The following is a 17,933-nucleotide window of genomic DNA, read 5'->3' on the forward strand; positions in this document are numbered from 1 at the left end:
TTACAGAAGGCTGACATCACCAGTAAAGCCATATCAGATGTGCTCTGCAAAACTACTGAATACCTGCAGCCCAACCCAGGTAAAAAATGGACAAAATATTCCTCATGTGCTGAGTTTTTAATAGTTACATGTTAAGTATTTTTGTCATGTTTTCGAGTGCAAATATCTAAACATTGTTAAAGTTAAAGGTTAAAGGTTAGTTCACCCAAAAATGAAAATTCTGTCATTTATTACTCACCCTCATGCCGTTCCACACCTGTAAAACCTTTGTTAATCTTCGGAACACAAATTAAGATATTTTAGTTGAAATCCAATGGCTCTGTGAGGCCTCCATAGGGAGCAATGACACTTCCTCTCTCAAGATCCATATAGGTACTAAAAACATATTTAAATCAGTTCATGTGAGTACAGTGGTTCAATATTAATATTATAAAGCGACGAGAATATTTTTGGAGCGACAAAAAAAACAAAATAACGGCTTATTTAGTGATGGACGATTTCAAAACACTGCTTCAGGTAGATTCAGAGCACAAATGAATCTTATTTTCCTTTTAAATTTCTCATGTAAATGTAAATTTAAGAATGTTTAGATATCTATACTAGAAAACAAGACAAAAATACTGAGTAAGACCTTTTCTTTTTTTGCAGTGTATATTTCTTTGTGTTCATTTGCCTGCTTCTCTCTATGTCTTATACTATAGCATCGAGAGCGAGGCTGACCATGGTGAATACCATGTCTAAGATGCGTGGGCAGGTGAAGAGCCCAGGTTATCCTCAGGCAGAGGGACTTCTGGGAGAGTGTATGCTCAAATACGGCCGAGACTTGGGAGAGGACACCAACTTTGGTAAGAGGAATGTTCTTTCTCCTAAGCATTTACAAAAAAAAAAAAAAAAAACTGTAATAGGAAAGAAACTACAGCATATTTCATTCATATTATTTGCCCTAAGTATGAAATATTACTCTAACAGTAACATGTACCAGCAGAAAAAAAAAAAAAATCTCAGCAAAACATGAAACAAAAATCTATTCAGATTCTCAGCATCTCATTATTAAAGACCTGTCGAGCATCTATGTGTAAGCATATTATATTTCTCTGTTTAAACAGCTATTCTAGGATCTTTCTATTTATTTTTTACATAATACATAATAACTAAATATTTTTGTTCTTCACCTGAACCGTAGGTGGTGCTTTAGTGGAGATGGGAGAGGCCATGAAGAGACTGGCAGAAGTGAAAGACTCTCTAGACATTGACGTCAAACAGAACTTCATCGACCCTTTCCAAACTATAATCGACAAGGACCTGAAAGACATACAGGTGGAAAACTGCAATCAATTGCTCTCTAAGATCAAATCAGAGTTTATAGATGTCAGATTGTAATGACGCTTAGTTACAGTGGGTACGGAAAGTATTCAGACCCCCTTACATTTTTCACTCTTTGTTATATTGCAGCCATTTGCTAAAATCATTTAAGTTCTTTTTTTTTTTTTTTTTTTTTTTTCATTTTTTCATTTCACTTTTTTTCTCATTAATGTACACACAGCACCCCATATTGGCATAAAAACACAGAATTGTTGACATTTTTGCAGATTTATTAAAAAAGAAAAACTGAAATATCACATGGTCCTAAGTATTCAGACCCTTTGCTGTGACACTCATATATTTAACTCAGGTGCTGTCCATTTCTTCTGATCATCCTTGAGATGGTTCTACACCTTCATTTGAGTCCAGCTGTGTTTGATTATACTGATTGGACTTGATTAGGAAAGCCACACACCTGTCTATATAAGACCTTACAGCTCACAGTGCATGTCAGAGCAAATGAGAATCATGAGGTCAAAGGAACTGCCTGAAGAGCTCAGAGACAGAATTGTGGCAAGGCACAGATCTGGCCAAGGTTACAAAAAAAATTCTGCTGCACTTAAGGTTCCTAAGAGCACAGCGGCCTCCATGAACCTTAAATGGAAGACGTTTGGGACAACCAGAACCCTTCCTAGAGCTGGCCGTCCGGCCAAACTGCACTATCGGGGGAGAAGAGCCTTGGTGAGAGAGGTAAAGAAGAACCCAAAGATCACTGTGACTGAGCTCCAGAGATGCAGTCGGGAGATGGGAGAAAGTTGTAGAAAGTCAACCATCTTGTTGCATCTTTCCCAAAAAGACTCATGGCTGTATTAGATCAAAAGGGTGCTTCTACTAAATACTGAGCAAAGGGTCTGAATACTTAGGACCATGTGATATTTCAGTTTTTCTTTTTTAATAAATCTGCAAAAATGTCAACAATTCTGTGTTTTTATGCTAATATAGGGTGCTGTGTGTACATTAATGAAAAAAAAATTGAAATGAAAAAATGAAAAAAAAAAAAAAAAGAACTTAAATGATTTTAGCAAATGGCTGCAATATTACAAAGAGTGAAAAATTTAAGGGGGTCTGAATACTTTCCTTACCCACTGTATAAAGGATAAGGTTTCTGCGCTGCAAAAAGTCTTACTTTAGTTTTAATGGCCATTTTCCAACCTCTTTGACCATTTAGTTTAAATAAGTCATTTTTTTTCTGTACATTCAAGACATGTAAATTAACTGTTATAATTGGCTAACCTCTGCATATTGTTATCAGAAATTATTAGTGTAAATTTATCTTTTAAAACCTCTAGGTCTGTTAATAATAATTATAATAATATACTCTGGTTTAACCTTAGCATCACCTGAAGAAACTCGAGGGCCGTCGACTGGATTATGACTACAAGAAGAAGCGTCAAGGGAAGATTGCAGATGAGGAGCTCAGGCTGGCGGTGGAAAAGTTCGAAGAGTCCAAAGATGCAGCCGAAACCAGCATGCAGAACCTTCTGGATACTGACGTAAGCTCACTTCAGCCTCTGAACTTTTCAAAAACTCTTGCTGAAAAATATATCTTGCACTGTGGTGGCGTTCTTGTATGACACTTAGTATGCGGTTTATTTTTAGCTGTTTTAAAAGTGCTGTATGTATTTCTTTTGACTGTACTAAAGCATAAAAATACCTTAATATTTTTGCAGAGATTTAGGAAAAATGCTAAGTTCAAATACTTGTTTCTCTGAAAACTGGCTACAGCCATTTATTCTACTTTGAAATGTGTGTTCCGTGTCAAAATGTCTGTTTTTGTTTTGGTCCGTGTGATCCTGCTCACTGCCAATTTACTGTACCTAATAGTATTTCAACACCCCGGGTTGCCAGTTGGTGGAAAACACACCGTATTGCAGCCATGGAAGGCAATAAAAACATTGCAAACGTATACATTACCTGATTAACTTATAGTGACATGTTGCTTTACATTGTCAGTTGCGCTTGTTCCTGTTCCGTGGCCTCAAACCTTTTGAATTTGGACTGCAGCACCCTTTTCAACCTTTGTCTGTCAATATTACATACAGCACCTTGTAACCAGTCACAAATCAATTTTGTAAAAAGTGCCTACCAAAACAAAGTAAATATTGAGGTACTAACGTGTTTTGCAAACTGAAATTTGAAATGTTGTCTTTCCATTTTGGAAAACCTTACAAATTAGATTCATAGCTATGATTTTAAAATAGCAAAACACTCAAAAATAAAATTGAAAATAAAGGAATACAGTAATTTCAGTTTTACCATCCAAAAACACAAGTTTTAAGTCAAGTCAAGTCAAGTCAAATTTATTTATATAGTGCTTTTTACAATTGGTAATTGTTTCAAAGCAGCTTTACATATTAGAAGCACAGAAAAAAGAGAAGTGGTTAAAAATAAGATGTACAAGCAAGCGTGGTAATATGTAACATATACAAGATGGTGCTACATTAAGCCAATGTCGGCTGACTCCCAGGGGTGGAAAAAAACCCCTAGGAGAAAAACCCAGCGTGCTAACACTGGGAAAAAAGTCCTAGGAGGGAAAAAACCCCTTGGAAGATATATATAATATATGTAAATGGATATGGAGATCAAAATCTGAATTATACATTTTTATTATAGAGATTAAAAATAGATTATAAATATATGTAGATTATTTACATATATAAATATATGTAAAGATTATTACATATATAAATATATGTAAGCGGATACGGAGATTTAAAAATCTGAATTATAGATGCAGCCAGAACTGGATCTGTAGGCCCATTGTCTCCTGGGCTACGTTGTAGTCAGGTCTAGACACAGGTTCTCCATCTGATCTGGATACGGCCTGGATCCAGCACCCGGCAAACCTCAGGATAAGCAGAGAGACTGATATTAGCGTAGATGCCATTCTTATTCTGATGTACAGGTATATCTAGTGTTATAGGAAATGTTCTCGGTTCCGGCCGACCTAATTATTGCAGCGTAACAATCCTTTAACGGATTTGAAAATATGTTAATGTATTGATAATGTGTTATGTGTATGCAAGAGCAAAGAGATGTGTTTTTAGTCTAGATTTAAACTGACAGAGTGTGTCTGCTTCCCGAACAATGCTAGGAAGATTGTTCCAGAGTTTAGGTGCTAAATAGGAAAAGGATCTGCCGCCTTCAGTTGATTTTGATATTCTGGGTATTATCAACTGGCCTGAATTCTGAGATCGCAATAGACGTGAAGGACTATAATGCACCAAGAGCTCGCTTAGATATTGGGGAGCTAAACCATTTAGAGCTTTATAAGTAAGTAGCAAGATTTTAAAATCTATACGATGTTTAATAGGGAGCCAATGTAATGTTGACAGAACTGGGCTAATATGGTCATACTTTCTGGTTCTAGTAAGAACTCTAGCTGCCGCATTTTGGACCAACTGTAGTCTGTTTAAAAGCCAAGCAGAACAACCACCCAGTAGAGCGTTACAGTAATCTAGTCTTGAGGTCATGAACCAACTGTTCCGCATTTGTCATTGAGAGCATATGTCGTAATTTAGATATATTTTTTAGATGGAAGAAGGCGGTTTTACAGATACTAGAAACATGACTTTCAAATGAAAGATTGGTATCAAAGAGCACACCCAGGTTCCTAACTGAGGACGAAGATTTAATGTAAATTTAATGTAAAGATTTAAAGTAATAGCACATCTCTCCTAATAAGCCACACGATTTGAGGAATCATTCATATCCATTCATAGTTTTCACGTGACGTCACACACTTAAAGGAACGCCCACCTAGAGGGCAAAACAAGGCTTTCCTCCATTGCCCACCAGTCATTTTTACCAGGTTTGTAGTAATATCTAATGTAGTAAGACAGTGATATTAAAAGACCAAATTCAATATACACCCTATTGATTATGCATACTTTCTACAGGCAAACAAATAAACACAGAATATTAATGCAACACATTAAGCACTTTTTCCATCGAAAACCATTATAAAGAAAACGCTTTGCATTCATATTCTGGGCTCATCTGCTCGCCTGTATATAGTATGCATCTTCAAAAAGGGTTAACTTGAATTTGATCTTTTGATATCACAATTTTACTACATTAAGGCACTTTAAGGGAGGTTTGCACTAAGGATTCTTTAGCCTGGTGTCAGTTCACCCTCCACCTATGCTGCTTGATCAGCCCTTTAATTCTAACGATCTTTCTGCGTAGTTAATTTGTGTTTAAGTGGTGCAACACAACTCGATTTAAAACAAAACCCAGATCAACAAATCCTTGATTAGTGTTAAATTTTGCTTAAAGGTGCCCTAGAACGCGTTTTCACAAGATGTAATATAAGTCTAAAGTGTTCCCTGAATGTGTCTATGAAGTTTCAGTTCAAAATGCCCCATAGATTTTTTTTATTATTCCATTTTTTTAACTGCCTATTTTGGGGCATCATTAAATATGCCCCGATTCAGGCTGCTGCCCCTTTAAATCCTCGCGCTCCCCGCCCCCGAGCTCGTGACTCTATGAATACATTGCATAAACAAAGTTCACACAGCTAATATAACCCTCAAAATGGATCTTTACAAAATGTTCGTCATGCATGCTGCATGCATACATCGGATCATGTAAGTACAGTATTTATTTGGATGTTTACATTTGATTCTGAATGAGTTTCATAGTGCTCCGTGGCTAACGGGCTAAAGCTAACATTACACACTGTTGGAGAGATTTATAAAGAATGAAGTTGTGTTTATGAATTATACAGACTGCAAGCGTTTAATAATGAAAATAGCGACGGCTCTTGTCTCCGTGAATACAGTAATAAACGATGGTAACTTTAACCAAATTTAACATTACATTAGCAACATGTTAATGAAACATTTAGAAAGACAATTTATAATATCACTAAAATATCATGATATCATGGATCAAGTCAGTTATTATTGCCCCTTCTGTTCTTGCTTGCTTACCTAGTCTGATGATTCAGCTGTGCACAGATCCAGACGTTAATACTGGCTGCCCTTGTGTAATGCCTTGAACATGGCATATGCAAATATTGGGGGCGTACATATTAATGATCCCGACTGTTGCGTAACAGTCGGTGTTATGTTGAGATTCACCTGTTCTTCAGAGGTCTTTTAAACAAATGAGATTTACATAAGGAGGAAACAATGGTGTTTGAGACTCACTGTATGTCATTTCCAAGTACAATCATGTTATTCAACTATGCCAAGGTAAATTCAATTTTACATTCTATGGCACCTTTAATTTAATCCTTATTGGTGCAACCCACCCTAGTGTTTTTCACGTTAGCTTTTTAAAAAATCGTCCTGCTGTTTTTAGTGATTGAAATCACTGCATGTGCTGTATATGGATCAAAAGTGCCCAAAACTTGCATCTTGTTCACATATTTTTGTTTTTAAGATGGAAAATTGACAGGCTTGTGCTGCAGTTACATGGCTGTTTTGCCCTCCAGGGCTCCGCGACAGTCACGTGACTAAAAACTATGAATAGCACAAACAGTGCAGGACAGGTTACACGCTGAAATGTAATATCACTAATCCCAAGTGATGCTTGCCTCAGAAAACTCTACTTAAAATCAAATGATCCCCTGTTGGAAAGTTTTTATAGTCCAGGACCATGCAGAGTCATATAATTGTAATCTTGCTACAGTGATCCACATCAACGAGTGCTGGATATTTTCCAGACAGTCTGCTGAGCCAGCACATTTATCAGTCTGTTTTATCGACACTGGACTGCAGCCCAGAGAACTGTGAAAACTTCGGGATATTTCTGATTCTTTGCCACACTGATCTTAAGCGTAGTAAACCCCTGTAAATAAACAAAGTTATGGATGTCAGTTAACAGAAGGTTTTTCAGTGTGCCATGTGAGTACCACTTGTCATTGGAATGACATGAAGGTGAGTAATTATTGACAATTTTCATTTTTGGGTGAACTAACCCTTTAAGTAAGACTGATTAACCTTAACTAAGTGCTAGTTGGTCAGACTAGTTCTCGACATAGCGGCTATGTTTATGCAACTGGCCCAGATGTATGACATTTAAACTGTCGTATGAATCATTTAGGTCATCATGGGAATGTTCACTATCACATCTTTATTTTATAAAACTCAATTTTATAATTTATGATTTGGAAATAAATCATAAATCATCTATGTGCGTATTATGATTTTTTTTTTTTTTTCTCATATAAGAGTACTTACCCAAAGTAAATTGCATGCTGTTCTTGAAGCATTTAAAGTACGCCCTAAAAAATGCTGGGTTAAAAACAACCCAAGTTGGATTGAAAAATGGACAATCCCAGTAATTGGGTTATTTTAACCCAAATGTTTGCCCAATCTGCTGGGTAGTTTTATTTACCTCAACTATTGTTTAAAAAAATACTGTATTGCTTGCTTAAAATGAACCCAGGGTATGTTGGAAATTATTAAATTGCTTATTAATTAGATTTTTTTTTTTTGTTGCCTCTAGTAATTATGTGTCTGATTTTTAATTTCCAACCTATTTTGGGTTCATTTTAAGCCAGCAATATAGTAATTTTTATACATTAGTTGTGTTAAATAAAACTGCCCAGCATGTTGGGCAAACATTTAACCCAACCGCTGGGTTTGTCCATTTTCAACCCAACTTGGGTTGTTTTTAACCCAGCATTTTTTAGAGTGTATATGCATGGTTTTGGTCTCTTTTGAAAGATATGTGTACTGTGGGCAGTACAGTGGAAGGCTAACAGGTTAAAACAAGAAAAAACTGTTTACCAATGCTGTAAAGAAAAATAAACTTGACTATTGAGATATATTTCCTGAAAACCTCTTTGTCGCATGTAATTTTGCTTCTGAAGAAAACGCATTTTCTCTCAAGGACGTTTAGGTATTTTTAGAAGACAGAAATACTGATTCATTTTTTATTTAGCTTGCAGATTGCAGCTCTTTTTGCTAAAGCAATAACCTCTTTTCATACTTTGTACCTGTCTGTGTCTGTTTGCAGGTGGAGCAGGTGAGTCAGCTCGCAGCTCTGGTCGAATCTCAGCTGCAGTTTCACAGACAGTCTATGGAGGTCCTGGAGGAGCTGGCAGAGAGGATGAGAGAAAGGTTAGACATGAACATCCATCGTTCCACCTGAATATCTTTCTGTATTCATCACATAAATTAAAATTCCTACCAAACCCATTTGAGAATATTATTTTTCTGGAACACGCTAGGAGACATTCTGAATCACGTATTTGGTCACTTTTTCTTATGCAGTTACAATGAATGGGAACAAAAGCTTAAAAGCTTTTTCTGAAGCACACAGGCAGCAACCTCATTGCACCTTTTGAGGTCCAGAAAGGTAGTAAAAACAGTCAACATGTCTACAGTGATTCAACCTTAATGTTATGAAGGGACAAGAATACTTTTTGCACGTAAAAATGAAAAAATAACGACTTTATTTAACAATTTGAACTGCTGTCATACGCACTTGACATAGTGAACCCAGTGCAGGCTTCCGTGTTTACGTCTGAACGCCGGCTCCTGCGTCAACACATGCATGCGTAGTGCTGCTCACGTGTACAGTCTTGGACAATACGGAGCTGGCGTGCAATGAAGTTGCAGCCTATGTGTGGTTCATTTCACCCAGAAATTTTTAACTCTTTAAGAGAATGTATTTTAACATAAAAAAAATCGTACATACTTCCTTTAACCTACCGTATGACCTATATTCCAAGTGTTCTAAACATTAAATTCATTTTTGGGGGAACTATTTTCAGGCCCTGATAGATGGTTTACCTGGTTGCAACCTGTGTGTGTTTGTGTGGGTTTACGTGACTTTGTGTTCATGTTTGTGTGTGTGTGTGCTCTGCAGAGTAAACAAGGCCCAGTCTCAGCCGCGCCAGAAACGGGTGCCTGTGTCCAGACCCAGTTCTGATAACTCGGAGCCGGAAGACTCCAACGGAGGCTGGAGTCCATCAGCTGCGCCGCCCTCGTACTCATCCGCAGGTGAGCTTGTCCTGTTCATTTACATAAGGCTTCGTATAAAAACGTGATTCAACACAGAGCCAATGTGATTTCACACAGCCTTTACTGTAAATTTAACAGCGTTTTTGAGGTGGCTACATTTGATTTTAAATTTGATTTCATCAGGCAGTCACAACCTGAATGTTAATGGTTGATATGAAACACGGAAAGCCATCAACACTGTGTGTGTGTGTGTACCTTCAGGAAAGGTTAATCATGCAATTTCCTTTATCAAAGTGGCTAATGATGCTTTTGGTCACACATTACAGCTTTTAAAAAATCTTCTGAAAATAATTTTAACCAAGACCAAGGATTAATTGAAATCAGTCTAATGGGTCATATTTATCGATTCATTTAACAAAAAGCTCAGCAGATCTCCACATGCTCCACAAGACAAGTTTTTACCACTGAGACAAGAGAAGACGATGCAATTGCTGTACAGAGTATATACTGTGTAATACTTAATATTTTAAAATGTCTGTCCAAAACCTTCACCTGCCTGGCTGTCCAAACTGGCAGTGACTTGCTTTTGTGTATAATGGAACCTTCTAAGGAAACAGACTGTCTGAGGTCTCAAACTGCCTTCCAAGGCACTATAAAGTCATGTCTCAAGATCTAGAAAAAATTGAAATGAGCTTTAGTCATAGCCAAGCAAATATTTATTGACTACAATGCTTGTTTCTCATAGAAATTGAGTCATATGCTGAAAAAAATTATTAAAAGCTACTTTCAATTGCTCAATCAGACACCTATATATTAGGGGTGTGACGAGACCAGTATCTCACGAGACGAGACGAGACTCGAGATTGAGTTCACGAGACGAGACAAGATGGCGAAATACATGACTAGAAAAAATATTCTGCAGGTGTATTTGAAATGTTTTAACTAATCATTTTGTAATGAATGTCATTTCAGTTCTACTTTCTGAGTATGAATTATCATATGCAGTAAAAGACAACAATACTCAAGTAATGTAAAAGGTTTTGCCACTAACTCAACTGACTGACTTCCCTCCTGTATGATTTCAGTCTCTTCAGATCTTACTGTACATGAATTATGAGCTTCTACAGCTTTTGACCTCCTAACTGAACTCCTCTCCACAATCTGATCACAGAAATAAAAACAGTATAAATAAAAATGGTAACACTTTACAATAAGGTCTCATTTATTAACATTAATGTATTAACCAACATCAACTAACAACGAGCAATATATTTGCTACAGTATTTATTAATCTTTGTTAGTTGATAAAAATAGTCATTCATTGTTAGTTCATGATAGTTCACAGTGCATTAACTAATGTTAACAAATGAAACCTTATTGTTTGTACTAGTAAATAATAAGAAGAGAAAACTGTTATTCATTTTTATGGTAACACTTTACAATAAGTGCAACCATAATTGCACTCTCTCAATATTCAAAGATCAAATAAGACCAAATTTTTCTTTGATACAGAGCTGAGAGATGGTTACAACTACACTGCCCAGCCTAAAATAGCTTTCATATTGAGAGATATCTGTATTCATCAGTGAGCCGCTTTCAAAATGCGGGGTATTGAAATCACGTTTGAATGCGCGCGCGCGTTTACTTTCACTTTTAAACGGTCGCGCGTACTCTGTAAATATGGAGCGGCGGCGACCGTTATCCAACTGAATTAAATGTTTTTTTTTTATTTAAATACAAAGCAAAACGACAGTGGAGGCAAAATGTAAACGTAGCGGTGGCATATTCTTTCCTAATCATCCTAACACTCTGTCATGGCAACATCACGAGACTACTTTTCGCCTCGACGAGAAATATCGTCTCAGTTTAGTCTCGCGAGATCTCGTGCCACGAGATCTCGTCACACCCCTATATATATATATATATATATATATATATATATATATATATATATATATATATTAGTTTAAGTAATTGTAGTACTTGTAGTACTTCAAATCGACAATCGTCATTTCAAATCGGCCAAATCGACATTTCTGTTATTTGTTTTTTAAGTTTAGGGTTTATTTTATTTTATTTTATTTTTTTAATTAATGAAAATGATATTATTTGACTTTTATTTTTATATTTTCATTTTTTATTTTCATTTTAATTTAAGTTTTAGTAATTTTGTAATAGGCTTTTGTCATTTATTTCTATTTCTATTTTGATTTATTTCAGTTTTATGATTAGTAATTGTAGTAGTACTGTAGTTTATTTCAGATAGTTGCCAAGGCAATATTTCTAATTTTAGATAATATATATATAATATTATTTCAGCTTTATTTCAGTTACTGAAAACAATTGAATTGTTTCGGTTTTAGTTAACAGCACTGGTGTATTTCTCGCAGTGTTCTCTGTTGTATACATCACATTTTGGCAAAGGTCACAATATGTAGAAGGTCATCTATACATAAAGAAAATTCACAGTTATCACATATTTGTTTGTGCATGTTTGTGGTTTGTGTGGATGGATGTGTGTATTTGATGCCTGTGCCAGTTGATTTTCACTGTGAAAGACTGTGTTGATCACAGATCTGTGTGTGTGTGTGTGTGTGTGTGTGTGTGTGTGTGTGTGTGTGTGTGTGTGTGTGTGTGTGTGTGTGTGTGTGTGTGTGTGTGTGTGTGTGTGTGGAGCCACGCAGAGACTGACTATTGTTTTTCTTTCTTTTGCGTCAGCGGCCCCCGCCTTTAACAGGACATCTTCACGCCAAAAACGTAATTGTGAGTCACATGCAAACACACACTCGACATGGTGAAGGGCTTTTATCTTACTAGCTGGCCTCCGTTACATATGCCGTATTTTTCAGCCTCCATTCCTATTGAAAGTTAACAGTGTGAGTCACCCACAGCTAAATACACTCAGGTGAAACACACCCGCACACATATAACAAACCCGTGATGAGCACAGACAGTTCACTCATGTATATGAGATGTTTCCCTTCATAAGATGAATCAAAAGCGTGATTTGTTAAAACCTGCATGAACAGTTTTAGAATATCACACACATTACACAAACAAGCTAGTGATCTGCCTCACTGTCTACATAGGGTCTCTTCTTAGGCAGCATCCTAACCTAAATGGAACTTTCTAAGTGACTGATTTGGAACACACTACATAGGTAGCACAATTTCAATAGAGTTTGACGTTATGTGGTTTGATTTGAAGGGTTCAGACTTGAGTGGACGAGTGTTGTCTAGCATGTGGTGGGTTTGGATTGCTTGAGAACTAATATGATCCTTTTGTGACCTGCATGTTTGGAGGTAGCAGAACTAAACTATTATCTAACATAAAATTAACCCAGTTTGGAAGAAGCTAGTTTTAAATGCATCAACTCTCCATTTTTACACACATTTTCAAGCATTGCTGCCAAGATTATCATAAGAAAAATGTTCAAGCAAAAAAACATTCTATAATTTATGGGAAATATTATTAACTACAAACCAAGAACTTTCAACCTTGATACCCCTTCTACTTGATACGCATTTTATTTTATTATATTTATTAGTGCTGTCAAATCAATGAATCGTGATTAATCACACACACATATACATATATATATATACAGTACAGTCCAAAAGTTTGGAACCACTAACATTTTTAATGTTTTTAAAAGAAGTTTCGTCTGCTCACCAAGGCTACATTTATTTAATTAAAAATACAGTAAAAAACAGTAATATTGTGAAATATTATTACAATTTAAAATAACTGTGTACTATTTAAATATATTTGACAAAGTAATTTATTCCTGTGACGCAAAGCTGAATTTTCAGCATCATTACTCCAGTCTTCAGTGTCACATGATCCTTCAGAAATCATTCTAATATGCTGATTTGCTGCTCAATAAACATTTATGATTATTTTCAATGTTGAAAACAGTTGTGTACTTTTTTTTTTTTCAGTATTCCTTGATGAATAGAAAGTTCAAAAGAACAGCATTTATCTGAAATACAAAGCTTCTGTAGCATTATACACTACCGTTCAAAAGTTTGGGGTCAGTAAGAATTTTTATTTTTTTGAAAAGAAATTAAAGAAATGAATACTTTTATTCAGCAAGGATGCATTAAATCAATCAAAAGTGGCAGTAAAGACATTTATAATGTTACAAAAGATTAGATTTCAGATAAACACTGTTCTTTTGAACTTTCTATTCATCAAATAATCCTGAAAAAAAATATTGTACACAAATATTTTGTACAATTGTACACATTAAATGTTTCTTGAGCAGCAGATCAGCATATTAGAATGATTTCTGAAGGATCATGTGACACTGAAGACTGGAGTAATGATGCTGAAAATTCAGCTTTGCCATCACAGGAATAAATTACTTTGTGAAATATATTCAAATAGAAAACAGTTATTTTAAATTGTAATAATATTTCACAATATTACTGTTTTTTACTGTATTTTTAATTAAATAAATGTAGCCTTGGTGACCAGACGAAACTTCTTTTAAAAACATTAAAAATCTTAGTGGTTCCAAACTTTTGGACTGTACTGTATATAATTTGACAGCACTAATATTTATTATATTGTATTTTTATTTTATTATATTACAAATACAATTTACTAATCATTTTAAATTTGTATTAAAAAAATAGTATTTTAATAAATATTTTGATTAATCATTAATTTTATTTAATTTTATTACAGTCTATTATTATTATTATTATTAATCAAAAATTATTTTTATTATGTAATTTTGTTGTTACGATTACTTGATGTTTACTGCTAGAATTAAGAAAATGACACATCAGTATTTTAAAAATTAATTCATCTATTTATTGTTTATTATTATTTTATTTATTTGGTCATTTTGTCTTTATTTAACCTTTTTATTAAACTTGATTTCTTTATTATTAACAATGACAAAAATCAGTTTTTTTAAAAAATGTAGTTATATAACATGGTTGCAAAACTTCATAAAATATAGTTTTGCTAATACTTTATTTAAAAAAAATAAAGCACTTATTTTATTTCATTTTTTGTTTAAAGCCCTATTTTGTACCATATTGACTAAAAAAAACATCAGTTAAAGAATTTAATTTAATTTAATGTTCCTCATCTGTACTTACAATAATCAGTCTACTAATAGTTAATTTCCCTGTTTTAATTTTTTTTATCTTTCTCTGTTCATTTTTCCTCTTTCTCCTCTCTGTGTGCATCTTCACCCTTTATCCTCTCTATTATCAAACATTCTTTGGTCTCCATAGCAACAGATCAGCCGTGCTGCAAGGCTTTGTACGACTTTGAACCAGAGAACGAAGGAGAGCTTGGCTTCTACGAGGGCGACGTCATCACGCTGACCAATCAGATAGACGAGAACTGGTACGAGGGAAGCGTGCGCGGCCAGGCGGGATTGTTCCCCTGTAACTATGTCGAGGTGCTGGTGCCCCTGCGGCACTGATCACACACACACAGAAAAGAGCAAGAGAAAGTCAAGGTGTCAGGTACAGACAGACAGGGAAAAGGGGAAAATCTGTGACTTTTATTTCACTATGAGCACTTTGACCTCCTGAAAGAGATACAGTATGTATCTGGTTTATTATTTGTTACTTAGGGTTGAGGTCCAGCTTTGTAGTTCATCTTGGTAAAACACTACCATTCCCTAAAGTACAATAAACATCATTAAGAAGTGTGTCAAAGATAAATCCGTTTTGGGAGTGTTCATTCTAGAGTCAAATGGATATTATTTTCATATCAGTTTCCTATAATGATGTTACTAGCTTACAGATGCTCTCAGCAGCATCTTTACTGTATAAGAAATGTCTCTTGTTGGTAATCACTGTCCTCTAGTGGCCACATATGAGCTGCCCGGTCAATCTTGGCTCCGCTCTTTATGACTGGCAAAAAAAAGCTCAGTGTGTTGGAATAGAACTTATTTTGCTTCAAAATGCATTTGTTATGGTCATGGTAATTCATTTGTATCATATTAACTGATCCTTTCCCATTGGCTTTAGTTGAACTGAGTTTCTTTCATTTCTCTTAAAGGGATAGTTCACCCAAAAATGAAAATTCTGTCATCATTTACTCACCCTCAAGTTTTTCCAAATCTGTATGAATTTCTTTGTTCTGATGAACACAAAAAGTTATTTTGAAGATTATTGTTAGCCAAACGGTCGTTGAACCCCACTGACTTCCATAGTATGGAGAGAGAAAGAAAATACTGTAGAAGTCAAGAGTGCCCTAAAACTGTTCATACAGGTTTGGAACAACTTGAGGGTGAGTAAATGATGACAGAATTTTTTTTTGGCTGAACTATCCCTTTAAATGTTGTTGAGCTGTGCATTAATAATTTGCTCAGCACTGAGTTTAATGTAATGTTATGTTAATGATAAAAAGGGAGGTCATTAATAAATTCAGAAAAACAAAACGGTGTCTTTGCATGAGCATTAAGATATCAAGGATATCTTAATCAAGGATCAAGGATATGTTCACCTAAAAATAGAAATTAAGTTTCAATTTCTCACCCTCATGTTGTTCTAAACACATTGAGTTTCATTATATTGAAAAGTCATGTGGTTTTAGAATGACGTGAGGGTCAGTAAATAATGACAGAGCTATTCCTTTACATCCTGCTTGCAAATTCTATTTTTAAATGAGTATGTAAATGAGGTCAATCCAGCTGTTTGATAAACCAGAAGTACCAGTTTGTGCTTATGTAGACATTAGGTAATCATTTTTTCTTTTCTTTTCTTTTCTTCTTTTTTCTGCATGATTCCACCTGTTGCTCTTTTTTATGGAAAAAGGAACCTTTACAAATCCACTTCCTCACTGTACTCGTGAACTGTTGCGTCATTGATCTCTGTAGTAAGAGACATACAACTAAAGCCTCAGAGTGTTACTGCTGTGGTTTATAAAATACCTCTGATTACAGACATTACAGCTCCACTGGGATGTTGGGTTCTTGAAAAGGGAAATTATGTGCCTGAAGCGCTTTTTGTGATTCTGTTTTTAAGCCCAGATTGTTTGTCTTTTGGGTTTATATGGCTTTAAACTATTTCCCTTGCTCAAAGAGGGAATTCAGAAGTTCCCTTTAACCACTGACCCTGGTTCAGTTTCTGTCTCTCAGGAAAAGTTAAGTTTGCTTTAGTCCTATACTGTACAGCTAAACTCATTGGGACTTATTCATATTATTCAACATTGGCAGAGCAAATTTCTCTGTAAAAACATTCTTGCTTAAAGTGTTGAATTAAGAATGAATTTATAAACAGTTAATGCAAATTTGTTCTGCTCGTGAGTGTTATTGTCGCCGTGGATAAACTGTACCAAGCGAATGTTTACATATGTATTTAAAGTTATTGTCGATTTTGTGTTAGTCTTTTCATTACAATAATGATCTTATTAAACCATTTGTAGAATTATTTGATTTTGAAGATGCAGTCTATAATCACTGCAAATGTCAAGTTGTAGTTAGACAACAAAATTGAACAGCGACAGAGCCGTAAAAGAGACCTGGTGATGGAAAAAAAAAAATTTTTTTAAAGCTTTTGCATTCCCCCTAGAAACTTTGCGTTTGCTCGCAAAATGTTTGCGTTCCCCTGAGAAACTTTGCGTTTGGCCGCAAAACCTTTGCATTCCCCCAAGAAACTTTGCATTCGGCCTCAACCTTTGTGATCCCCCAAGAAACTATGTGTTCCACCGCAAAACCTCTGCTTTCCTACAAGACACTGCTTTCGGCCGCAAAACCTCTGCTTTCCTCCAAGAAACTGCTTTCAGCTGCAAAACCTTTGTGTTCCCTCAAGAAACTTTGCGTTCGGCCTCAAAACCTTTGCATTCCCCCAAGAAACTTTGCGTTCGGCCTCAAAACCTTTGCATTCCCCCAAGAAACTTTGCGTTCGGCCTCAAAACCTTTGCATTCCCCCAAGAAACTTTGCGTTCGGCCTCAAAACCTTTGCATTCCCCCAAGAAACTTTGCGTTCGGCCTCAAAACCTTTGCATTCCCCCAAGAAACTTTGCCTTTGGCCACAAAACCTTTGCACTCCCCCAAGAAACTTTGCGTTCGGCCTCAAAACCTTTGTATTCCCCCAAGAAACTTTGCCTTTGGCCACAAAACCTTTGCATTCCCCCAAGAAACTTTGCATTCGGACTCAAAACCTTTGCATTTCCCCAAGAAGCTTTGCCTTTGGCCACAAAACCTTTGCATTCCCCCAAGAAACTTTGTGTTCGGCCTCAAAAATGGTGATGGAAAAAAATATATTTTTTTAAAGCTTTTGCATTCCCCCTAGAAACTTTGCGTTTGCTTGCAAAATGTTTGCGTTCCCCTGAGAAACTTTGCGTTTGGCCTCAAAACCTTTGCATTCCCCCAAGAAACTTTGCGTTCGGCCTCAAAACCTTTGCATTCCCCCAAGAAACTTTGCGTTCGGCCTCAAAACCTTTGCATTCCCCCAAGAAACTTTGCGTTCGGCCTCAAAACCTTTGCATTCCCGCAAGAAACTTTGCGTTCGGCCTCAAAACCTTTGCATTCCCCCAAGAAACTTTGCGTTCGGCCTCAAAACCTTTGCATTTCCCCAAGAAACTTTGCCTTTGGCCACAAAACCTTTGCATTCCCCCAAGAAACTTTGCGTTCGGCCTCAAAACCTTTGCATTTCCCCAAGAAACTTTGCCTTTGGC

At 35.8% G+C, this 17,933-nt stretch overlaps 1 protein-coding gene across 2 annotated transcripts in view; it reads left to right on the forward strand.

The window, feature by feature from the left end:
- sh3gl1a (SH3-domain GRB2-like 1a) overlaps positions 1–16,715 on the forward strand; it is a 30,376-nt gene extending 13,661 nt beyond the window's left edge. The window contains exons 3-10 of one of the 2 annotated variants that reach the window (XM_048163354.1): positions 7–79; positions 702–845; positions 1,184–1,317; positions 2,697–2,855; positions 8,332–8,435; positions 9,187–9,320; positions 12,000–12,044; positions 14,534–16,715. In XM_048163354.1, the coding sequence (XP_048019311.1) occupies positions 7–79; positions 702–845; positions 1,184–1,317; positions 2,697–2,855; positions 8,332–8,435; positions 9,187–9,320; positions 12,000–12,044; positions 14,534–14,727 (987 nt within the window). In that variant the 3' untranslated portion in view covers positions 14,728–16,715. The remainder of the gene's footprint in view (positions 1–6; positions 80–701; positions 846–1,183; positions 1,318–2,696; positions 2,856–8,331; positions 8,436–9,186; positions 9,321–11,999; positions 12,045–14,533) is intronic. The other variant, XM_048163355.1, reaches the window with a different exon arrangement.
- The last annotated feature ends 1,218 nt before the right edge of the window (positions 16,716–17,933 follow it).

Source organism: Megalobrama amblycephala, linkage group LG17 (genome assembly GCF_018812025.1).
Source record: "Megalobrama amblycephala isolate DHTTF-2021 linkage group LG17, ASM1881202v1, whole genome shotgun sequence".
Taxonomy (NCBI): Eukaryota; Metazoa; Chordata; class Actinopteri; order Cypriniformes; family Xenocyprididae; genus Megalobrama; species Megalobrama amblycephala.